The sequence below is a fragment of the Natrix helvetica genome (assembly GCF_964273705.1).
Source record: "Natrix helvetica genome assembly, chromosome: 9".
NCBI classification, from domain to species: Eukaryota; Metazoa; Chordata; class Lepidosauria; order Squamata; family Natricidae; genus Natrix; species Natrix helvetica.
Window position 1 is genome coordinate 13770846 of NC_138560.1, and position 25168 is coordinate 13796013.

Here is a 25168-nt window from a genome sequence, read left to right on the forward strand (position 1 = left end):
CCTGGAAACTCCTCAAACATGTCGAGCAGTTCTCTCTTTTTCCTGAGCATTCACATCCCTTTTTGGAATCGCCACAAATGTCTGCAGATAAAGGAGGGAAGCCCAGTTTCCCTGCAGACTCATTTCCTGTGGTTTTCCTCTGCCAAAAACTTTGCAGAACTTGGCCTTATACGATGCTGCTTTTTTTTAATTTTACAAAATCATTTGTGGAAGGGTCATCAGTCACAGTCTGAAAAGGACCGTGTTGGAAGCCCAGGACTAAGCTAGGACTAGGATAGGTTACTATCCAAAGCTCCGGCAGCTGCAGTAAATCTTAGACTAAGATAGAGTCAGATTTATTGCGGTTGCCAGAGCTTTGCATACAGCCTTTAAAAATGTCACTCTTTTTTGAGTGAGAAGTAATTTCAGAAAAAAAATAATTGCAGGTAAAGGTAAAGGTTCCCCTCGCACATATGTGCTAGTCATTCCTGACTCTAGGGGGTGGTGCTCTTCTCCATTTCAAAGCCGAAGAGCCAGCGCTATCCGAAGATGTTTCCGTGGTCATGTGGCCGGCATGCCTAAAATTCGAAGGCGCACAGAACGCTGTTCCCTTCCCACCAAAGATGGTTCCTATTTTTCTACTTGCATTTTTTACTTGCTTTCGAACTGCTAGGTTGGCAGAAGCTGGGACAAATAACGGGAGCTCACTCTGTTACATGGTGTTCTAGGGATTCGAACCGCCAAACTGCTGACCTTTCTGATTGACAAGCTCAGCGTCTTAGCCACTGAGCCACCCTTAACTACAGGTAGTCCTTGACTTACAATCACAATTGGGGCTATTCAGTTGCTAAGTGTTGTTGTCATTAAGCAAGAGATCATGTAACTGGATCCAATTTTATGGCCATTTTGTCGTGGTCATTAAGTGAATCATATGGTTGTTAAGCGAATCACATGGTGGTTAAGCAAATCTGGCTTCCCTAATTGACTTTGCTGGTTGGAAACTGGGTCAAGTGTGTTATTCAGCCAATTTTGGCTGTAGGGATAAATGTTTGATGTCTTTTCCTGTTTTGATGGAACATGTTTCATTTTGAAAAGGATCAGCTCCTTGCTTTGTTTGGAAGTGGTCTGATGGAGCACTTCCTGCTCCCTGATATGCCCAGCGGGTATCCCTGACCTCCCTGGGTCATTCGGAATCTTTCTAAATATTGTTTGTAATCCATAGCTTTTCGCCCCATCACAGATGCCTTCTCTTTGGATTGATGTGCCAAACAGGTTGCCATGCAACCAACAGACAGCAGAAAGGAAGAATTAAGATGGGGGGGGGGAGCCCAAGTGCGAATTCAGCAGCACTTGAGAGAAACAAAGCCAGAAGTGTGCTTTTCCTTGCTCTTCCTTTGAACCTCGTGTTGAATTGCATCATTATCTTCTCAACTCTGTGGTCACCATCATCAATTTGCTGCAGCAGCCAACACGGTTCTAGGTTGCATTAACAGAAGGATAGAATCAGAGGTGGTATTTAGCTGATTCGGGCGAACCGGTAGCGGAAACTTTGAGCAGTTCGGAGAAAGGGCAAATATCACCTCTGGTTGGCCCCTCCCCTGTTGTTCTCTGTCCTATAATCCCTTGTTTTTTTAGCTCAGCTAATTCACGCAGCAGAGTGGATTGCCGCACCTAGCTGAGCTAAAACACAGCTCAGCTCACCATCTCATAAAGAGAGACCTAGGGCACTAATCGAGACTGCGGGCGAAGGGACGCTCCCCTGGAAGCCCTGGGAAGGCAGTCACATCGGAGAGGCTCAGATGGTGCCGCTCCATCCCCAACCGTCACAACCACCTTTGTAGCAAAGAAATTCTGATCCCCATTGAGGTTGTCAGTAGAGGGCTACCTGTTTTAATTTAATGCCCTGTATTGGTCGTTTCAGTCCAATTTTGGGTACACTCAAAAGAACTACTTTTATTTGTTTTTGTTGATTTTATTTCATTGAAGTTAGGGTAAACTTTAACTTAACTTTAACTTTTATTTGATTTCTAGACCGCCCCTCTCCCAGAAGGGACTCGGGGCGGTGTACAGTCATATTAAAAACAGTAAATATACATAATATAAATATAAAATAAATATAGATGTAGCAGGAGGAGGTAGCAATAGTTTACTGTACAATAGTTAAAGTTAGATCTAAAATTTTAAAGAAAAGCCTAGCCCTCTGCACATACCAACATGCGAGCAGCTGCAGTTCGAAGATTGCAAAATGATAGCATCCAAATTTGACTCTAAGGGAGCAACAGCAAAATCTAATATTAGCAGATTCATGGGGGAAAAACGGTTGAAGCAAAACTGTATTGTAGCAAACTATGGCATAGTGCAAGATAGACTCTGATTAAGCCAGCATGTAATTTCTTCGGGTTAAGCCTAGTATGATATGGAGAACTATCCGTTGCCATTTGCAAACTTTAGTATATGGTGCCACCTGTTGTATGAATCAATTTAGTTGGGGAGGTTATTCAGTAAACGATGGTTAAACAAACCAGGGTTTCTCTCTCTCTCTCTCTCTCTCTCTCTCTCTCTCTCTCTCTCTCTCTCTCTCTCCACTTTTGGCAGCTGCTGCCCAGCGATGGGTTGTGTGCATTGCAAGAAAAAGAAGGCGAACCCAACTCCTCCCAACAACAACGATGGAGCCAATAACTCACTGCCCAACTCCTGCTACGATCCTAACCCCTCCCAACAGAACCCTCCCAACTTCACACGGATCCCAGATTTCAACAACTTCCCAGGAACCCCAGGGCCTTTGACCCCAGCTGGCCCTGGGGTCTCCGGGCTCTACCCAGCACCCTCCATTCACATGCCAGGAATGGGGATCACAGGTCAGTCTTTGTACCTGCCAAGGAAAGGATGCTTGGCTTCAGATTTTCCTTTCCCCCTCTTTTCTCTCTCTGAGCCTCGGTGGTGCAGTGGTTAGATTGCAGTAACGCAGACTACTTCTGCTGCCTGCCGGCTGCCTGCAATTTGGCAGTTTGACTCTCACCAGGCTCAAGGTTGACTCACCCCTCCATCCTTCCGAGGTGAGTAAAATGAGGACCCAGATTGTTGGGGGCAAGAGGCTGACTCTGTAAACCGCTTAGAGGGGGCTGGAAAGCACTGTGAAGCGGTATATAAGTCTAAGTGCTTTTGCTATCGCTAAATCAAGGATTGTAAATCATATTTTTCAATTGGTTTAGAGTTTCAGGTTGGTGTCTGATAAGTAAGACCGTCTTTTCAAAATGATTATTTGTTGTTATGTAATGTTATATGTTGTAATGAATGAAGGTAGCTAGGAAAGGAAGGTAGCCTGGAGGACTGTGGAGAAACCTGTAGGCAAAACCAAACACCCCCAAAACAAGAGCACCCCTAGGTGCTGTGTGAAAATAAAATAGCAATAGCACTTAGACTTATATGCCGCTTCACAGTGCTTTTACAGCCCTCTCTAAGTGGTTTATAGAGTCAGCCTTTTGCCCCCAACAATCTGAGTCCTCATTTTACCCACCTCGGAAGGATGGGAGGCTGAGTCAACCTTGATCCCGGTGAGACTCGAACTGCTGGCAGTGAGCAGAGTCAGCCTGCAATATTGCATTCTAACCACTGCACCACCAGGGACAAGGAAAGGAAGGGAGAAATAGCAATAGCCCTACTTATATGCCGCTTCACAATGCTTTTACAGCCCTCTCTAAGCGGTTTACAGAGTCAGCCTTTTGCCCCCAACAATCTGGCTCCTCATTTTACCCACCTTGGAAGGATGGAAGGCTGAGTCAATATTGAGCCTTGTGAGATTTGAACTGCCGAACTGCTGGCAACAGGCAGTCAGCAGAAGTAGCCATTGTACCCAACAAACTTGAGAGGAAGAACCACAGAAGGCCATTTAGGCAGAGGAGAACATTTTCATGCCATTGGAAGGCACTGCGACTTTTCTCCACCTCTGTCCAACTATTCAAAAAAAAGTGGGTGCATTGAAGGGTCTTTCTATGGACTCAGTCAGGATGCCCTCAATGGCAATGCATCTTGAGGCTGAGTTTGTCCCGCCAAGCTTCTTTTGGTCCATCTTACTTTCTCTCTTTGTAGGTGGGGGAGTCACCCTTTTCATTGCCTTGTATGATTACGAAGCCAGAACAGAAGATGACCTGACATTCATCAAGGGAGAGAAATTCCATATCATCAACAACACGTGAGTGTTGGGTTCTGACATGGGGATGGGAAAAACAAGACAGCTTCCTTACCAAAGCTAAACGGCATTGACTTTCTGGATGGGGACAACCAAGCAATGACATTGCTTTCAGTTTCTTCACGGTGGGATATAAATTTTAAAAAAAGGAACTCTCGGTCTAAGCGAGGAGGTGAAGTGGCCTTCTTTAACTTCTGTCTGTGGAATTGCACACCTGGGACAACTGTGGGCTGGGTTTAACTTGATATGCCTGTGTGTCCATGCGCAATGCAAGCAATGCCGGGTGAGTTGCAGGGAAATCTCTGCCCCTCTTTATTTATTTGTCAAGCATGTATAAGATAACAGATATAAATGTAAACATGATTATGAATACCGGAAATGGATATGAATAAATGGGGACGTTAGGACGGGGATGGTAGGCATGTTGGTGCGCTTATGCATGCCCCTTACAAACCCTTTAGGAATGGGGTGAGGTCAACAGTAGACAGTCTAAGGCAGGCATGTCCAAAGTGCGGCCCAGGGTCCAAATGCGGCCCTTTTTCAAATTGCAAGCGGCCCGCAGCCTCTTCTCCCCACCGGAGTTATTTGTTTAGTCTTTCATAAAATACCGTATTTTTCGGAGTATAAAGATGCATCTTTTTCCCTTCAAAAAAGAGGCTAAAAATCTGGGTGCATCTTACACTGAATACAGCATTTTTTGCCTCCTCTCTGCCCCCTTCACCAAAATGGCTGTGCATAGCCTTTAGGAGGTTTTCAAAGTGCTCCTGAGGGCTGTGGAGGGCATAAATGAGCAAAAAACGGCCCGTTTTTTGCTCAACTTTGCCCCCCCCCAACCCCCAGGAGCACCTTAGAAGCCTCTTAAGGGCTATTCATGCCCTTTAAAAAAAAAGGCCCGTTTTCACGAAAAATGGGCCGTTTTGGGGAGAGTGCAAAAACTTTTTTTTTAATTTGCCTCTTCAAAATCTTGGTGCGTCTTATGCTCCGAAAAATAAGGTAGTCAATTCGCATTTAATGTTAAGGGTTCAAAGAATGTCAGGCTGAATGATCGGCCCCACACATTTTCACCTCACCAAATCTGGCCCTCCTTGCAAAAAGTTTGGACACCCCTGGTCTAAGGTTAAAGTTGTGGGGGTTTGGGGAAGAAACCATTCAGTCAGGTAACACATTCCAGGTGTTGACCACTCGGTTGCTGATGTCGTATTTTCTGCAATCGAGTTCGGCGCGGTTTACCTTGAGTTTGTATCTATTGTTTGCCCGTGTATTATTGCGATTGAAGCTGAAGTAGTTGTTGACAGGTAGGACATTGTAGCGGATAATTTTGTGTACTAGGCTTAGGTCAGACCGAAGGTGGCACAGTTCTAAGTTGTGTAAGCCCAAAATTTCAAGCCTGGTGGCATAAGGGATTCTATTGTGAGTAGAGGAGTGGAGGACTCTTCTCGTGAAATATCTCTGGACTCGCTCAATTGTAGTAATGTCCGATATGCAGTGCAGGTTCCAGACAGGTGAGCTGTGTTTGGGAATTGGTCTAGCAAATGTTTTGTATGCTCTGGTTAGCAGTACAATATTACCTGAGAAGAAGCTACGCAAGATTAGGTTAACAATCTTCCTTGCACAGATTTCACTGTTGATTCAGAACATGCTGTGGGTGTGAAAAGAAGACAGAGACCCCCAAGGGGTTTTGGCCAATTAGTCCAATATGGTCCACTCTTGACTGACCATCATACAATAAAAGGTTGATTTGTTCTTCAACAGCTGCTTTTCATTTCTTTTGACTGAACTGCTCTCTGGATTCTAAACCCTTTGGCTGGTGAAATTCCAAGCAGGGGGGTCACTGATGTTGTGTTTCCCCCCTCTTTTTTCTTTTGCTACAGAGAGGGTGACTGGTGGGAGGCACGCTCCCTGGCCACGGGAGCCACCGGCTACATCCCCAGCAATTACGTGGCTCCTGTGGACTCGATCCAAGCAGAAGAGTAAGCACAGGGGGCAGGAAGCGGGTTGGAGGGACGTTGAGTGAAATCTGGCAGACGTACTGCATGGGGGATTCTTGTAGTTGAAGTCCACGTGCCTTAAAGCTGAGAAACGCTGATCCAGAGCTTCCCTTCTTCCTTCCCAGGTGGTACTTCGGGAAGATTGGCCGGAAGGATGCTGAGAGGCAGCTGCTGTGCCATGGCAACCCCCGGGGGACCTTTCTCATCCGCGAGAGCGAAACCTCCAAAGGTACCACTGGGGTGTCAACCTGTTTCTCTTGCCTTTGGCAAGCCATTGGAGGGCAGAACCATGTGCAGTGCTTCCCGTGGTGAAATTCCAATTTTTTCCCTACTGGTTCTGTGGGCGTGGCTTGGTGGGGAGTGGGTGACATGTGACTGGGTGCGCATGGCCAACTTATTTTTTTTTACTTTTTAAGCATTTTTTAAACCACCTCCCGAAAAAATGCTAAAAAAAGTTTTTAAAAAGTTCCAACAATCAGCTATGCGACAATCAGCTGTGCCGTGTGATGTCAGGCCTGAACGGTCCCACTGTTTTCACCTAATTTTGGGGAAGCCAAACAGTCAGTCACATGGTCCAATCAAGGGGCCATCCGGTTGCCTGGTAAACCTCACTCCTCCTCTCTCTCTGACCAGGTGTGAGAATGTCCTTGGTTCACAGGAGAAAGTATTTTGTTTTGGCTACAAAACCCCAGCTATCTGTATTCCCCCTTCCCTATCCCTCAGCTCCAGGGGTAACACTGAAGCTTCAAAATGGCTTCTGTCAGGTCAGCTTCAGGGTTGACAAAAGGAACCACTTTTGGGGTTAATTATAAACCTCTATCAGACCCAAGGGCACACGTGCGACTTCCAAGATTCTCTAAAATGTTGTCATCTTTGCTATATCACCATCTGTATTCTGTTAACTGAAGTCCTCATTTGGGGAGGCAAGGAAGATGTTGACCATCCCAGTAAGGTTAAACTACAATCCCCAGCATGCCGTGCGGTTGGCCTCTCTGGCTGAAGCTTCTGAGAATTGGCGCTCAGTAATGATGCCAAAGTCAGGTTCCCTCCACCCAACCCATTTCTGCTTCCCATCTCCTTTTCCTAGGTGCCTACTCGTTATCTATCCGGGATTGGGATGAGACGAAGGGAGACCACGTCAAGCATTACAAGATCCGGAAGCTGGACAGCGGTGGCTATTACATCACTACCCGGACCCAGTTTGAGACTGTGCAACATCTGGTGCAGCATTACAGAGGTAAAGAGTGATGGATCCAAGAGAGGGGCACATGTTAAGATTGAAAGATCAACATGTCAGCCTCTTAAGGTTGTTCTGATAAGGAAACAGAGTCCACAAAAAGACTATAGAAGTAAGCTTTTTAGAACACACGGTGGCTCAGTGGCTAAGACGCTGAGCTTGTTGATCAGAAGGTCGGCAGTTCAGAGGTTCGAATGCCTAGCACCGCATAACGGAGTGAGCTCCCGTTACTTGTCCCAGCTTCTGCCAACCTAGCAGTTCGAAAGCATGTAAAAATGCAAGTAGAAAAATAGGAACCACCTTTGGTGGGAAAGTAACAACATTCCGTGCACCTTCGGCATTTAGGGTGAAACACTGACTGGAGAATTCTGGGAGTTGAAGTCCACACACCTTGAAGCGACCAGGGTTGAGAAACACAGCTCTAATGAGTCAGTTGTTTCTTTGAAGACGTTTAGTTTCTCATCCAAGAAGCTTCTCGAACTCTGACTGGATGTTGGGGAATGGAAGGATTTATACTGCTTGCAGACAGCTGGTCATTTGCCTTATTTTAGCGAGTGGAGTCGTGAGAATGCAAGATACAAGAATGCAAATGACCAGCTGTCTGCAAGGAGTATAAATCCTTCCATTCCCCGCCACCATCCAATCAGAGCTGAAGAAGCTTCATGGATAAAGGAACAAAACATCTTCAAAGAAGAACCAGAAAGTCCAGTTGCCTTCGGAAAAAGCATTCTTGGGACAACCATGACCTGGATAACTGAGACGCTCCATAGACAGTAGAGTGAATGTTTTTTAAAAATGGATTCAGGGAAGGGTAAGGTTCCAAGCATCTTTTTTGTTGTAGTTTTGACCTGGATTTAGCCAGGGTTCCATGGCTAGTAAACAAACACAGGTAGTCCTTGACTTACAACCATTTGATCCAAGTTATAATGGTTGCAGAATGAATGGTGGTTACAGACAGTTCTCAGAATTCTGTCTGTCCCAGTCTCCCCATGATCTGGATGCTTGGCAACCAATTCACATTTATGACTGGTTGCCAAGCATCTCATATTTATATGTTTGCTGTTTGCAGCTTTTCCTGCTGCCTTCCCCAGAAAGTCAGTGGGAAAACTGAAGGGAGGAGGAGGTTGCAAATTGCCTGGGTAAATATTTTTCCATTGCACAACCTCCTTCAGCCCTCTATGCTTACGATACACCTGTCACTCATGCACCCTCCCTCCTGCCCCACACCACACACTCTCCCCAACCCCCTTGCATTCTCATACATCCCTTCCTCCGTCCTCCACTTACCTGCCTGCTGGCCCGGGACTTCAACTTCCTGCTGGCTTCCCCACTGATTTTGATGCAGGAAGCCAGCAGGAAATTGCCTCTCCTAATACCGAGGGAATTCAGTTAATGACAGCAAGCGGGACTAGAAGAACTGCTGTTGCTAAGCAATGCTTCCACACTTTATTAATTGCATCACTTAGAGATGGAAATTCCAGTCCCAACTGCCATCCTAAGTCGAGGACTACCTGTAACAAATCACGTCTCTCAAATAAAAAACAAAAAGGGGCAAAATAGTAATTGACGGATGTCTCTTTTGAAGTACCCGAGGCTACCAGCTGTGAGATCTGCTCCTGAATTTTGCATGCAGTGACTTGCAAAGGTCAAACTCCCCATTTTGGCACTGCATTGAAAATTCTCTACGTTTCCTGGTTTATCTCCTGTCTTCCTTTCCAAAGGGAAGAGAAGATGGGGAATAATAAATCGGCAAGTGGAATGAAAAGGTGCCAGGCGAGGTAGCAAGCTCAACTAAAAGCCAATCGGCAGCATTTTGGGTTTACCCAAAGTGAGGATATTTGAGACATTCTCCAGAATTCCTGTTGTGCGATGAAACAGCAACAGATTTTTTGTCCCCAACTCCAAAAGAGGGTTTAACACAAAGTGGCTCTGCTAGAAGCTTTGATTAGAATGGTTAGCAAACCACAACTTTTCTCGCCTCCCAATTATGGCTCCATCCCTCTTTTCCAAACCAAAAAAAAAAGTTTTAAAGCAAAATAATCTTTCTGGAGATGGTCTATCTGCGGTGGTGGCCCTTGCACTGTCCCAACTCGTTACACTAGGTAACTTTTAAGATTCCTTCCTATTCCACCATTTTCTATGAGCCCTGGTGGCGCAGTGGTTAGAATGCAGTATTGCAGGCAAACTCTGCCCAATGCCAGGAGTTCGATCCTGACCCGCTTAAGCCTTCCATCCTTCCAAGTTCAGTAAAATGAGGACCCAAATTATTGGGGGCAATATGCTGACTCTGTAAACCGCTTAGGGAAGGCTATAAATGTGGCCTGCTAGCAGAGCTGGCAACAGATTTGGACAGTGAGGAGGTTGGGGAGGAATATGGGCCAGTTCTGGAGTCTGGGGAAGGCTTTGATGAGGGCTCTGTGACGGAGGCAGAGATGGGGCCAGAGCCAGATGCCAGTTATCAGCTGCCTTCAGAGTCAGACATCAGTGAGGCAGATGAACAGCTGGAGCCTGTTCCCAGTATGCGCACGCGCAGAGTTGCCAGACGAAGGGAACAGCTCAGGAACAAGGGCCGACTTGGGAGTAAGGCCACAGGTGGACGATGAATGGCCCCTCCCAGAGGAAATAAAAGAGGAGCGAAGGGGGAGTGGAGTTTGCAGGAGACAATGAGTTGGCTTAATTGATTCCTGACTTTCCGAGACTCCTTGCCAAGTTCTGCAGATATCAGCCTATCAGCTCTCCAAGCCAGATAAGGTCTGTGACTGTAAATCCTCCCTTGAAAGACTTTGCTGGGTGTGAATGAGAAGAATTCACAGTAAATTAATAAAAGGGTTTTTTGTCGGGACGTTTGCTTCATGCTCCTGGGAAGCCTGGGTCAGAACAATAAAGCACGGTGAAACGTTATGTAAATCAAAGTATATAAGTGCTATTGCTATGACTTTCCTAGAACTGGGAAGGGGTGGTGGAAATGGGAAAACCTAATAACTGCAGCTGTTTTATCAACCCTCCAACAGATGTGTAATGAGGCTCCAGCCTCCTGCTGCCTTCTGCAAGGACTTATGACTCTCTGTGGGCTGTGGATTGATTGGAACAGTATTTTCCTCTTGTTCCTTCCCAGCTCGCCCTCATCTTACCACCATTTGTTTCTCTCTCTTTTGCCTCCCTGCTTCCGTGATGTGTCTCTTGCTCTTCTGCCCCCTCCCCGTTGGTTTTGGGGCCTTCTTTTGCAAGAGAGAGCCGCAGGACTGTGCTGCCGCCTGGCCGTGCCGTGCCCCAAAGGGATGCCCAAATTGGCAGACCTGTCCGTCAAAACCAAAGACGTCTGGGAGATTCCTCGCGAATCGCTGCAGCTCATCAAGAAACTGGGCAATGGGCAATTCGGGGAAGTGTGGATGGGTAAACGACCAACCATTGGGAGGCTGGATGGAAGAGAGGAGGAAGAGAAGGAGCTGGGCAGGTCCCGGGCACTCAAGAAGGGGGCTTGGCAGGGGTGGAGAATGATGGCTGCGTTTCTTTCACTCTGGCAAAGTCAACTGGGCAGACAGACTTGGGAGAAGCAGCAGGATAGGAAGTCCTCCAGACCAGGGATCTCCAACCGTGGAAATTTTAAGACTTCTGGACTTCAACTCCCAGAATTTGGAGATGCAGTAAAGTTGTCAAGGTTGGAGACCCCTGCTCCAGACAGTAGGTAAGTTAAACAACGGAACTCGCTGCCACAAGAGGTAGGGATGCTTGCCAACTTGGAAGCCTTTCAAAGAGAGTTAGATAAATCTTCGGTGGAAAGAGCTGAACAGTGTTTACAGATCCTGGCTCTCTTTCTAAGCTCCAGCATGGGAGGGAGCACATGGCTCCGATTACCAGAAGGGAGAGCATTATTATAACCATGTGCTCCTTGTGGCTTTCTTCACATGTGGCATCTGGATGGCTTCTCCAGTAAGAAGAGAAGGTAAAATTTGATAGGGGTTTGGTCTGAGTCTGCTTAAGAGTCTTGGAAGACAATGTGGAAGTGGTCCAGACGGTGATCTTTAGTTAGACTGGTCTGTGTGACCAGAGGACATTTTGCCTCCAATTTTTGATGCTACCATGTTAGATGTCAGGGTTCCAAATAGCATCCAAAAGTAAATCAGAGTCCAAGGCAAAGTATTGCTCAAAGTTCCAATTTATTAAGAGAGCCACGTTGGCACATCTGGGAAAACCCAAATCTGAAAGCTTCCCGGTTTTCCCCACCCAGTTGAAAGTTCAAGACCTTGTCCCCACACCCACAAGTCCATCACATGGTCCACTGCCATGCTGGCAGTTCCACCCATCATAGAAAATGTGGCAGGCCAAAGATCCAGAAGAAAAGTTGGCTGTGAGCCTGTATTCTGAACAGGATTTGGAAAACAGCCTTCATTTGATTTCAGTCATTGAGTCTAAAGATGACCAGGATACAGTAGTGGAGACTTCAGTTGCATGCATGCCCCAAATTCTCTGCTCAGCATTTGCAGCCAAGGTGCAGGAACTGCAGTGCCATCCTTGATGCTTTCAAAGTAAGCCGAGGGCACCACCTGGTGGTTGAACGCAACATTGCCGCCTGTGCTCTGCTCCTTTCTCACCCTCCGCTCTGAAGTCCAGCCTCCGTTCATGGGTGCGTGCGTGCATGCTCCATTCATCATTCTGCTTTCCCATCTCACTCCATCCCATTCTTTCCACCCTCCCTCATTCCACCCCTTGCAGAATACAATGACGGTCTCTGCTACCTCCTAGCCAAAATCTGCCCCACCCTGAGGCCCCAGACTTTGGGATTGTCTAAAGATGCGTGGGAGATCGGGCGCACGTCCATCCAATTTGACAAGAAGCTGGGCATGGGCTGTTTCGGAGATGTGTGGATGGGTAAGGCAAAAAGGGTCAGGGTTCCTTTTTTCTTTTTTAGAGGGCACACATGGGCGAGGTGGCAGCCTCCCCTGGAGAAAAGCTCCTTTTAGGTTCAGACTAGACTTGAAGATGAAAATATGAATCTTAACCTCTTTGTTTCGAAACCAAGTTTTTTATTTTATTTTTTGTTACATATTCTTACTTTTTTTGCAAACAAAATGTTGCCCTTTTACATCTTCTCTTATGCCTAGTTCATTTTACATCCTATTTCCATTTCGAATTCCAGTCGTCTTATTTTCTTTCCATATTTTCCAATTTCACTTTAGTTTCTTCTTAACATATAAACTCACGATTTGCTCCTCCAAGTTAATCAAATTTAACATTTCATTTCCATCTATTATTCTGTTTTACTATCAATGACGTATCTCCTCAAATTTAATTTTGCATAGTAAACATTTCACTTAGTTAATTATCCACAATTAACAGTATTGATCTGATTCCTTCATATCGTATTAACTATATACCATTGGCAATATTACCGTATTTCATTCTATTCTACTAGTAAATCCTTCTCCTTCTTTCTTCCTTTCAACCACTTTCTCTTAGTCTCTCAGGAACTCCTCTTATATTCTCTTCTTTTCACCCCTCTGTTTCATTCAGGGGAAGACGCTAGAGCTGTGTAGCGCATTGGGTTCAGTTCCAAGAAGGTGCGTTAGTGTAGCAGCCCCCAAACTTTCGGGCATCAGGGACCAGTTGTGCGGAGAGAGGTTTTTCCACGTTAATTCAGGGTAGTCCTCGACTTACAACAGTTCGTTTAGTGATCATTCAAAGTTACAACAGCACTGAAGAAAGTGACTTATGGCTGTTTTTCACAATTATGACCTATGCAGAATCTCCATGGCCATGGGATCAAGATTCAAATGCTTGGCAAGTCACTCCTATTTATGATGGTTGCATGGTCCCAGGATCACACGATCCCCTTTTGCAAAGCAAAACAAAAGTCAATGGGGAAGCCAGATTCACTTAACAACTGTGTTAGCAACGTAACAAATGCAATGATTCACTTAACAACTGTAGCAAGAAAAGTCGTAAAATGAAGCAAATTCACTTAGCAAATGTTTTTGAGCTCAGTTGTCGTCGTAACTCGAGGACTACCTGTAGTCAGGGCAACTAGATGAAGCTGAGCGTTTACTGGCCGGATGCCCTTCCCGACACTACCCAAAGTTAGCAGCAGATATTTTTTCTTCAGATTCCAGGAGAGAAATATCTGCCGCTACTTAGGATCAAACTCTCAACCTTCCAAGTGGGAAGCAAGTGTCTTCACCTCTAGGCCACCACATAGCCAAGGAAGTGTAAGCTATGGGAAATGACTCCTTTTGAATGGAAGTCCTCAGTGTGGAGGTATTCCTGTCCCATCATTTCTTCTTCCTCATCTCATTTTTGTTATCGTTCATCTCATTTCAGTTGTTCAGGTCAGCCGTCCCTAACTTTGTGCTCCCGAGATGATGGGCGGGAATTCCAAAATCATGGATTTAGCTTAGACCTGCTGGCTAGAGATTCTAGGGATTGGCATCCCCGGTGCATCTGGAGGGCCCTGGGTTAGAGGACGCTGAACTGAGACTTCTTCCAGCCCTGTCCATTTCCATAACATTGGGGTGAGGGAAGCCTCAGGTTCTGGGGCCTTACGGTGTCTGTCTTTGGTGACCCTGACGCTGGTTCTTGCTGGTTCCAGGCACTTGGAACGGCACCACCAAAGTTGCGGTGAAGACGCTGAAACCTGGAACCATGTCTCCAGAAGCTTTCCTGGAGGAAGCCCAGATCATGAAGCGCTTACGGCATGACAAACTGGTGCAACTGTATGCTGTGGTATCAGAAGAGCCCATTTACATTGTGACTGAGTTCATGAGCCAAGGTTAGATAAGCTGCCTCCAGCAATCCCCTCTAGATGGGCGGGTGGCAAAGTGGCCTCTGTGAATTGGGTAAAGTAGGAACTGTTGGGGACGCAGCGGCTCAGCGGTTCGAATCCCTAGAGCCGCATAATGGAGTGAGCTCCCTATTTGTCCCAGCTTCTGCCAACCTAGCAGTTTGAGAGCATGTAAAAAATGCAAGTAGAAAAATGGGGGCCACCTTTGGTGGGAAGGTAATAGCATTCTGTGCACCTTCAGCATTGAGTCATGGCGGCCACATGACCACGGAGACGTCTTCGGACAGCGCTGGCTCTTTGGCTTTGAAATGGAGATGAGCACCACCCCCTAGAGTCAGGAACGACTAGCACATATGTGCGAGGGGAACCTTTACCTTTAGGAAGTGTTGATTCAATTGAACCATCAAGTAGGTTTTGGGTCACTTCAGAAATTTTGATGGCTTGAATTGGTTCACGGCAAATTGTCCGAACTGAACAGCTTCTTCTTAGACGTGCACATTCAGCAACAAGAGTTGTCCAAATGAGAGTCAATTTAGGGAGAATTGTTTCAAGAAAAAGGACCGAGTTGACTCCAAAATGAATATCCATCCTGGGCTACCAAAATGATACCTGAGCTCGTGGGGTTAGGATCAGAAAGATGCCCAGGTTTCAGACAGTTGACTCAGAATGAAGACCATGTGTCGCTCCGCTGACATTAAGCAGACCTACAAACCAGGGGTAGGCTGCTGGGGGTTTGCAGGGATTCGGGACGACCTCTAGCTAAGATTCGGTGCAGTTCGGAGAACCCCCAAGTCCCACTCCTGGCTGGCCATGCCCACCCCTCCCCTCCCAGGAGTCTCCACGCAGCCCATTTGGGATGCAGGTAAGTGCAGGGCATTCCCCGAATCTCAGGGAGGGTGGAAAATGAACCTACCAGAAGTTCAACCTCCGGATCGTGGGGAGGGCATTGTCACCCTCGCCCGAGGCACGAAGAAAGCTTCCAGGGAGGGCAAAAACGCCCCCTCTGCTGTGGTGGAGAAGGCCAACTAGGCCACGCCCACCATGGCCACACCCACCTAGCAACCGGGCAGAAAACCCCTCGATAGACTTTTTTGAAGCCCACCCCCTGCCTAAAACCACCCATAAACCTGGATGGAAGTCCACATGTTAGGAATATCGTGTTATCAATGGGTCATGGAGGCAGCAGCCCCATGGTGAGATCCATGCACCACTTTCTGCTCCTGAGGTCACCCTATCCAAGGTACCGGTGTGTTCTTTCCTCCAGAAAGGGAAAGTGACAAGGCATAGGTAACACGGTACCTATGAGCCTCTGGTCGCTTACAAATATCCCTTTCATCTTCTATCAGGTGCCTTAGAACGCTAAGTTTCTTCCTTTTTATTAAAATTAAATAGAAACCTAACACCCTGCAAAGGGCCACGCAGCCTCATTCCCTCAACATTGGTCCTATGAAAATTCTAGGATCCTAAAAACAGATTGTGCTTCAGTTTCATGCTGAGCTCCCACTTCTTCTCTTCTACAGGGAGTTTGCTAGATTTTTTGAAAGACGGGGATGGCTGTTACTTGAAGTTGCCCCAACTGGTGGACATGGCAGCGCAGGTAACTTTTGATGGGCAGGAGGCAACCTCAGCAGTCAACTCTGTCTGAAAACGGGGAGCCTGATTTTCCTGACTCTGTTGGAGATGGGGGAGGGGAGAGAAGGCTGCCCGGGATCTGCGGAGAACAGGAGGAGCGGCAACGATTAAGCCTCCCGTGTGATCTCATCCCTGCCTTTCTGCTTCTGCACACAATCTAGATTGCAGCTGGAATGGCTTACATTGAGCGCATGAATTACATCCACCGGGATCTGCGTGCTGCCAACATCCTTGTGGGCGACAACCTTGTGTGCAAAATTGCTGACTTCGGCTTGGCCCGCCTCATTGAAGACAATGAATACACAGCTCGCCAAGGTAGAACTCTCAGGGGCACCCTGGAGCAGGAGAAAGAGTCACCTTTAAGCGGGGGAAGCTATTTGTGCAATTAACCATTGATTGGCAGGCGCTGTCTCCGCTCTCGGGAAGAGAGAGCTGCTCTCGGTGCCGTTTTAGCAGGAGGCGCCACAGCAAAGCGGAGGATTTCTTTGTGCAAGTCTGTCAGGCATGAAGAATCAGGACTACACGTTAAGCTCCAGCTAATCTTATTTATGGCTCACACCTGTACACAAGGATCTAGTCAACCAGCGGCCAGCATTAAATTGGCACTAGATAAGAGTTAAAAGGAGTTGGTCTTAGACCAGGGCTCCCCCAAACTTGGCAACTTTAAGACTTGTGGACTTCAACTCCCAGAATTCTCCAGCCAGCTGTCCACAAGTCTTAAAGTTGCCAAGTTTGGGGACCTCTGGCTTAGACTGTGAGAACATAACTATTCCAGGCTGATCACTCTCTTGATTCCGCCTCCTGGCTGTGCCTGTCTTTTCCTTACAAAGGCAATCAATTTCACTGAGCAATGGTCTCTGTACGATGCTCCCCCTGGCAACCAAATGACCTTAAGAAGCCCTGGCTAAACCTTACCTATAGGCTTCCTGCAATGTGGTGCCTCAGAACTGGATAAAACAGGGGTGTCCAAACTTGGGAACTTTAAGACTTGTGGACTTCAACTCCCAGAATTCCCCAGCCAGCTCTGCTGGCTGGGGAATTCTGAGAGTTGAAGTCCACAAGTCTTAAAGTTCCCAAGTTTGGACACCCCTGGGATAAAATATTCTAGAAGCAGCCTGAAGTTTGCAGTAGGAGTAGGGAGTCTAGAATTGGGAAATCAGTGGTACTTCCAGAGTAGACTATACCCAGGGGTGGGCTGCAGTGGTAGGTTCCTACTGGTTCGGACCGATTTGGCCAAACTGGTAATGGTTTGACAGCCTGGGTCGCTGGAACCGGCAGCGACCCAGGTCTGCCACGCCCCCAAACCAGTTCCCAGGGCGGCGCCATCTTATTTTTCAGTTCTCATGCGCAGAACAATTTTACCTGCACTGCGCGCGCACAGCACACCCACAAGCAAAACAGCAGTAGTGCCTGCCCGAATTTCCCGACATTTCTCGCACAAGGGCCATTAACTTGGCAAGAAATTGTTTTCTGAATTGCTTGTACATGAAGTTCACATTCGGTTAGCGTGTTTGCACTGTCACCTTAGCCTTTTCCCTTCTAAGCCTTCCTGGACAGAGGGACCTTGTTCCTCGATTGTCCAGATTGGTGCTTGAGGCTTCTGACAACATAAGAACACTTTCTCTTGGCTGACTCTGTTTCTTGAAGAGGGCGGGGGAGGCTGGTCCATTTTCAATCCACTGGTGATGTTTCTCCCATAGTGGAGAACATAGGAACCTTTCTCATCTAGGTGGTTGTTGTGGCCCTCCAGCAGAACTGGCAGCAGTGTCGGACAGTGAGAAGGTTGGGGAGGCACATGGGCCAGTCCTGGGGTCTGGGGAAGGCTCTGATGAGGGCTCTGTGTCGGAAGCAGAGATGGGGCCAAGGCCGTCTGACAGTTATCAGCTGCCTTCGGAGTCAGACATCAGGTGAACAGCTGGAGCCTGTTCCCAGTGTGCGCATGCGCAGAGTTGCCAGGAGATGGAAACAGCTAAGGAACAAGGGTTGACCTGGGGACGGTGAATGGCCCCTCCCATAGGGAATAAAAGAGGAGCAAAAGGGGAGTGGAGTTTGCAGTAGACAATTAGTTCATTCCTGCATTCTTGCCAAGTATTGCGGTGTCTGAAAGAGATCGGCCTGGCCACTATCCAAGCGCAATCAAGGTCGGTAATTGTGAATTATCTTGAAAGACTGTGGGGGAGGAAAGACTTTGCTGGAGAGGAATTCACTGTAAATTAAATAAAATTGGTTTATCGGGACGGGGACTCGGCTTTGTGCTGCTGGGGAAGCCCAGGTCGTAACAGTGGCATCTCCATCTATGATCGTAACCTCTTAATTCCATCTCCTTGCCAACAGGTGCCAAATTCCCCATCAAGTGGACAGCTCCAGAAGCCGCTCTCTATGGCAAGTTCACCATCAAGTCAGACGTGTGGTCCTTCGGCATCCTCCTGACAGAGCTGGTGACCAAGGGCCGAGTACCATACCCAGGTGAAGAGGCTTCCTTTAGCCTAGAGATGAATTGTTGCAATACTCACTGATGCCAGAAATCTTCTTTTCAAATAGAATTGCCCTCTGGGTTTGCATAATCCATTAAACCATAACATCATTGGATTATGTTGCAGTTGGGTTGGGTTGGGTTGGGTTGGGTTGAGCTCAACATCCAGTCATTGCAATTGCTGCAGTTTTAGCAGCGTTTAGCTTCTCGTACGAGGTGCTATCTGAGCCTAATAGGCTGTGTTTTATTTGATAAACACTGGTGAATCAGCTCCTGATTCATCTAATGATTGAGCAATTTCTACAGCTTTGAAGGCCACATCAGAATTCATGTGGCTGATGGAGGACTGTATTCCCACAGTCATTGGGGCCCAGATTCAGAATTGACCTGATTTGTGTGGAGAAGTGGTTGGGAGGCTAAATAAAAGATAAAGGGGCTCTTGAAAGCACATATTTTTTTTGGCCTCTTGGAACTTCACAAATTTTGCAAAAATCTCCCCAAGGCCAAATTTTAGCTCCCTATTCTGTTGAGGTCTGAGGACCACATATGTTGCCCGTTTGAGTCAGTATGTTGCACCAACCCTGCTCTATGTATTCTCACACAGCTCCTGTCTTTTTGATGTGGCTTGACTTACCAAATTTTGCAGTGGATCATGTCCCCATTCACAGGCACTGGGAACACAATCGGTTTGCAGTCCCTGTGAATTTGTGCACACTGGCCCTTTCCTTAGTTTTAATTTTGTATGCCAGTCTATATGTCTCTGTGCCTTTAAGTCACCCTTGGCAACAATTTCAACAGTGATTTAAACTCTTGACTACCTCTTGGGGCTGAGAGGGAATGATTAGCCCAAAATTGGCTTTATACCTAAGATGTAACTAGAATTCATGGTCTCCTGGTTTCTAGGCTGCTGCTTTAACCACTATCCCAAATTAGCTTTCCATTATGTCGGAGCTCCAAGTAACAGCCCCAAGGAAAGAAGACTCCGAGGCTTGAAGTTCCTCAAAGTTCCACTTTATTAGAAATGTCATGTTGGCACATCTGGGAAAACCCAAATTTGAAAACTTCCAGGTTTTCCCCACCCAAGTGAAAGTTCAAGCCCCTGCCCACATGTCCATCACATGGTCCAATCAGGCACCATCCAAAACTGGAGATGCCTCCCAGTCACACCACTCCATGTGCAGGGCAAGATGTCCTTGACTCTCTGAGAAAGGAATGTTATTTAGACTATATATCTCCCATACTCCATATAATCTCCCCTCCCGTTTTCCCACAGTAGAAAATGTGGCATCCCTGAAGGCCCAATTCAACAGATGGCTCCCAGGCCTGACACCTTGATTCCTAGAGATTCACAACAGGGGCCATCCCACCCTTAAGCCTTTATCTTGTCGTGTCCTTCTCGTGCAGGCATGAACAACCGGGAGGTGTTGGAACAAGTGGAACGGGGTTACCGCATGCCCTGTCCGGGGAATTGCCCCCCGTCATTGCACGACCTGATGGTGCAGTGCTGGAGGAAGGAGCCCGAGGAGCGCCCCACTTTCGAGTACCTCCAATCGTTTCTCGAAGACTACTTCACTGCGACAGAGCCTCAATATCAGCCAGGAGACAACCAACTGTAACGGATGGATGGTGACCACGGAGAGCTCCCTCCATGGGGAACTCTCTCCAGTGTGGTGGGAAACTGGGACGCGCTGCGGAAATGTCTTCCCTATCCAGGGCCAGGAACCAAGGGTCCCACCTGGTAGAACTGGGCTTAGACTCCTTTCTTTTTTTCATTTTAATTTTATTCCCTTTGGTGGGGGGGAGGGACATTGCTTTTTTTTTATCATTGTGGTTTTGTGTTTTAAATTCTGACTCATTCCAAATAGATGCCAGGCCGGTTTTTGGAGGTTTTTTTTTTTTAAAGATGGAGATGATGAGGAGTGGGGAGGTAGATGGCCAGAGGAGAGGTTATGTTTCTTTAATAGTCCCATCCTCTCTTAATTAAGTTACTTCTGTGTTAATTGGAGAAACTTTGGCCCTTAAAAGTTCCCCCTGTGATTCTCTGAAGAGGCTGTGTACTTCAGCCCCATGGGTTCCAGCCCACAAGGAGGGGGACCCGGGGGAGTTGTAGCCCCAAATGTTTGAATGCACCTTTCCCCTAACCCTGCTGCAGCCTACAAGGATAAAGACAGGAGGCCTTCATAGCCACAGGATAAAGAAATTTGCACAATGAAGTTACCTAGCCATCCTGCAACCCGTGTTCTCCAGATGTATCGTGACTTGCATCTCTCAGAATCCACCGGCTTGCAAGGGCTACGCTGGCTGGGGATTCTGAGAGTTGTAGTCTCGTGGCATCAGGCATGGGTTCCAGTTGCTGTGGAACTCCCAGCTGTCCTGAGGCCGTTGGCCAAACAATCTGGGTTTGATAAGCCCGTTCAAGTCTTGCAAGATCTGGACTCCGTTCCTCCCCTACAACATGCTGCGACGTGGCCCATACTATGGACGGCGGGCACAGTTTTTCTTCTCCTTCCTCATTATCGCTCATGCTCTGAATTCGTGACTTGGTAACTATCATGTTTGAAATCAACGCGTTGCAACTATGATAGGAGAATGCATGTAGGCAGAATCCCTCCATGATAGGTTGGTCAATCAATGTCAGCCTCTTTCTCGAAGGGGGCGGGGGTGGGGGGGTCCAGCTTGGCTCTGAAAGGATACCCTGGGGGCTGCACTTCAGAAAGGAGATGGGTCAGGACGCAGCCCTAATTCGCTGGTGCATAAGGGAAGCAGACCGCGTTGTCTAGGACAACTGTCAGGGAAAGGTGTGTGCCAAAATGGCTTTGGAGCCTGTTTGCAGAAGGAGAGGAGCGTCTGAGCTGATTACTGGGGAACTGTGAAGTGTCTGTTCCTCAGCCACATGGTGCCTTCTGACAATAAGATGACGCGCCTTACCAGATGGGGGCTTGTGCACCATCCCTTGAAAATGAATGGTTTTTGCTTGTCAACTGGAAGCCGTTCCAGATGTTCCTTACCAGATGTGCTGGGACTGCGGCGTCCAAAATTCCTAGCTAGCAATTACAGCCCTAGCAAATGTGGAGGAAACGGCTGCCTTACCTGGTATCGATACCCCAGTTATTCACCCACTAACTTTTTTCTCATAGATCCTCTTGAAGAGCTCCTGGATTGCGGCGTTGGTGCCGAGGACGGTGGCAGACATCTTCAGTTCCTCAGGGAGGAATGTCACACATGAAGTCACGTCATGGGGAGGGGAGGGGGTCCATTCCACAAAGAAGGTGCTGTTTTTGATGTTCAGCATCTGCTCATCCACCACCTTCATGGCCATTTTGTCCTGGAAGATGGCTGCCACCGTCAGGTATTGGCCGTAGCGGAGGTCATTTCCATCCCTCCCTGTAATTTGAAATACAGCCAAGACACTGGGTTGATAGTAAAGCTATGCAGATTTACTGAGAAATAAGCTTTACAGCTTACCGTATTTTTGGACTATAAAACGCACTGGAGTATAAGACGCACCATGATTTTGAAGAGGTAAATTAAAAAAAAAATTTTGCACTCTGCAGGCCTCCCAAACCTTCTGCACATCTCATTTTTTGCAAGAATAAAAGGCATGCAGAGCTTTGGCAGGCTTGTAGAGTGCTCCTGGAGGCAGGGGGGGGGGGGGGCAAAAAACGAGCAAAAAATGGACTTTTTGCTCATTTTTGCCCTCCCAGCCCCCAGGAACACTTTACAGGCCTCCCAAACCCTCTGCACGTCCATTTTTGCAAAGGGGGCGGGGTTTCAGGAGGCCAAAAATGCTGTATTCAGTGTATAAGACGCACCCAGATTTTCGCCCTCTTTTGGGGGGTAAAAAGGTGCGTCTTATACTCCGAAACATATGGTATTTCAATCGTAGTTCTGAATGCATCCTGGCTTATCACCTGATGGACAAAATCAGAGAAAATGCAGAGTGAACACAGGCAGCAGTGGCTCTTCCTTAGCACCTCAACAAAAGAACAAGAAGCTTTAAAAAAATTGCTGCAGCAGTGAGAAGCAGTTTGTGACAAGAGGTCCTCCACCACGGGACTTTTGAGACCAGAGTTCTCCAACCTCACCCTACATTGGCAACTTTAAGACTTGTGGACTTCAAATCCCAGAATTCCCCAGCTGGGAGTTGGAAGTTCACAGGTCTTAAAAGTTGCCAAGGTTGGACAAACTCCCTCCCCCCCCCCACTTTAGACCAAGAGAAAGTTGGCAGCTGCCCAAGGGTGCCCTCTGCTGCCCATGGTGCTGAAGAGCAACGCCATAGAATATAAGGCACTTTATTCGGGTTTCTCCAACCTTTTCTCAACCTTGAGATTGACGATTAAATCAACGTAGGGTTCTGGGAACTGAAATGATGTATTTTGGCAGGGGGAAGGATGAGTTCACTGACCATGAGGAAGCAAGTAAATGAGTTGGAAGTCTGTATTCTTTCCTTGCCACGGGCTTCGGTTCAATGGGGTCCTTCCAGTGAAGCAAGCAAAGCCCATCCATTGACCATATTATCTTTGCTTCAGGACCATGATTTTCTACATAGAGTCCTTTGTGGTCCATGAGACATCTTCACTATCTAAGCTGCACTTCTGGGAAGCTATCATGTTAAGCTTCCTATCCTGGAAATGTGGTAATTTACATTCCCCTTCCCCCTTTTTAAAAAAGCCCTTGATTGATTGATTGATTGATTGATTGATTGGTTGGTTGGTTGGTTGGTTGATTGATTCATTGATAGGACAGCTAGACAGATTCCATGCTACACCCTGGGAGGTGTAGGCAGACAAGCCAGGATGAGAATGGGAGGGGCAGAGTCTTTGGGAAGGGGGTAACCACTGCTGGCTTATAGCTAGACAATATTGAGATACAACCCAGCGTTGAGTTGTTCAAGTGTCTTTGATTGGAACAGAAATCTTTAGATCTTGAACACACACAAACCAACAAAGCAAATGGTTAAATAAGTTTACATGCCCTGTCCAGAGATTTTTTTTAAAAAAAAATGTTATTCAGATGCCTAGGAGCCGACCCTTTCTATGCTATATAATGTTGGTTTTTTTTAAAAAAAATACTGTACATAAAGAGAAATAAACCTTTGTAACAAGGCTGGGTGTGAATCTTTGTCAAGCAGAACAAGTCTGTTTTCAGAGTTGAAGCAGAGCAAAGATGAATGGAATATAATCCTAGGCCTCAGTTTGGTTTATTTGGGGTAAAGGTAAAGGTTCCCCTCGCACATATGTGCTAGTCGTTCCCAACTCTAGGGGGCAATGCTCATCTCCGTTTCAAAGCCGAAGAGCCAGTGCTGTCCAAAGACGTCTCCGTGGTCATGTGGCTCGCATGACTAAACGCCGAAGGCGCACAGAACGCTGTTATTACCTTCCCACCAAAGGTGGTTTCTATTTTTCTACTTGCATTTTTACATGCTTTTGAACTGCTAAGTTGGTAGAAGCTGGGATAAGTAACAGGAGCTCACTCCGTTACGCAGCCCTAGGGATTCGAACCACTGAACTGTCGACCTTTCTGATCGACAAGCTCAGTGTCTTAGCCATTGAGCCACCATGTCCCTTCTTTGGGGGAAGTGTGTGTGTGGGAAAAACCAAGAAGATAGCCACAAAATGATTAAAGTCCCAATCCACCCCAGGTAGTCCTCCACCAACACCCATTCATTTAGTGACTGTTCAAAGTTATTAGGGTGCTGAAAAAAGTGGATTATGATCCGTTTTCACACTTCAGACTCTTGCAGATCCCCAGGGGGGAACAAAATTCAGACGCTTGGGCAACTGGCAGGTTATTTATGACGGTTGCATTGTCCTGGGGTCAAGTGATCCCCATTTGTACCCTTTTCAGCTGGCTCCCAACAAGCAAAAATCAGTGGGGGGGGAGCCAGATTCACTTAATGACCAAATGATTCACTTAATGACTACAATGATTCTCTTAACCCCTGTGGCAGGAAAGGTCGTATAATGGGGTAAAACACGCAACTGTTGCTTTGCAATGGAAATCTCAGGCTCAATTGTGGACATAAGTCAGGGACTATCTGTATACATGCATAACATGTCCAACATAGATAAACACGGATATGGCTTTGATTATGTTCCGGCTGCCATCTTCATTTCTTTTATTCTTCTGCAGACATCTCTGATGCTTGGTTTGGGCTCAACATAATTCGCGAGCCCAGCCATTGCAGTTGATTAACCATGATTTATGCTTTGCGCGTGGTGCAAAATTCATTTGATTAAACCAGGATAAGACCATGGCTTGATCACTCCTGAGTCCCTTGCGGATTATAGAGCCAAGGGAAACATTCAATCAGACATTCTGAGTCTGTAGAGATTCTCAGTCCTCCAGGTCATAGTTGTCCCAAAGATGTGTTTTTCCCCCCACTGAGTATACCCTCAATAACAAATGAGAAGTGAAACGTCTTCAAAGCAAAAGAACAGGAAAGTCCACTTGCCTCCTGGGGGGGAAAAAAAGCACCTTGGGGACAGTCGTTCTGAGAAAACGTTCCTTTGAAAATAGCTTTCAATTTTCAAAGTGAAAATACCAAATGGATGGTATTCAGGAACAGGAGGAGAGGCTCGTGTTTGGAGTAAGTGGTCACTTGTGTTGGAAGAAATACCCATCTGGATTCACTTCCAATTGGGAAGAAAGACCACTGCTTGGAAAGATGGTTTAATGGTGGACAGGACCACATTCTATGAGGTCCTGGGCAAAAAGAACACCTGGGTAAGAGAGGGAGAGAGGTTTATACCCTCTGTTGGGTTTTGAATTTGCCTCCTGTTCCTGTGGCAATAAGTATATCCTGATTGGTTGTCAGACTTCCATGGGGCCATACAGGGGATTGAGTCCCAAGCTTGGTTGAATCTTGCTGGGTGATGTTAACTTCCCAGGTGCC

The 25168-nt window shown here is 46.9% G+C and overlaps 2 protein-coding genes across 3 annotated transcripts in view; one reads left to right on the top strand and one right to left on the bottom strand.

The window, feature by feature from the left end:
* The window catches only part of FGR (FGR proto-oncogene, Src family tyrosine kinase), a 49738-nt gene extending 29570 nt beyond the window's left edge, over nt 1-20168 (top strand). The window contains exons 3-13 of one of the 2 annotated variants that reach the window (XM_081961899.1): nt 2575-2837; nt 4069-4171; nt 6040-6138; nt 6282-6385; nt 7244-7393; nt 10622-10786; nt 13977-14156; nt 15689-15765; nt 15962-16115; nt 18135-18266; nt 19678-20168. In XM_081961899.1, coding sequence (XP_081818025.1) covers nt 2588-2837; nt 4069-4171; nt 6040-6138; nt 6282-6385; nt 7244-7393; nt 10622-10786; nt 13977-14156; nt 15689-15765; nt 15962-16115; nt 18135-18266; nt 19678-19889 — 1626 coding nt within the window. In that variant the 5' untranslated portion in view covers nt 2575-2587 and the 3' untranslated portion in view covers nt 19890-20168. Of the gene's footprint in view, nt 1-2574; nt 2838-4068; nt 4172-6039; nt 6139-6281; nt 6386-7243; nt 7394-10621; nt 10787-12106; nt 12263-13976; nt 14157-15688; nt 15766-15961; nt 16116-18134; nt 18267-19677 lie in introns of both variants that reach the window. The other variant, XM_081961900.1, reaches the window with a different exon arrangement.
* The window catches only part of LOC309396643 (digestive cysteine proteinase 2-like), a 415994-nt gene that overhangs the window by 138469 nt on the left and 252357 nt on the right, over nt 1-25168 (bottom strand). The window lies entirely within an intron of this gene.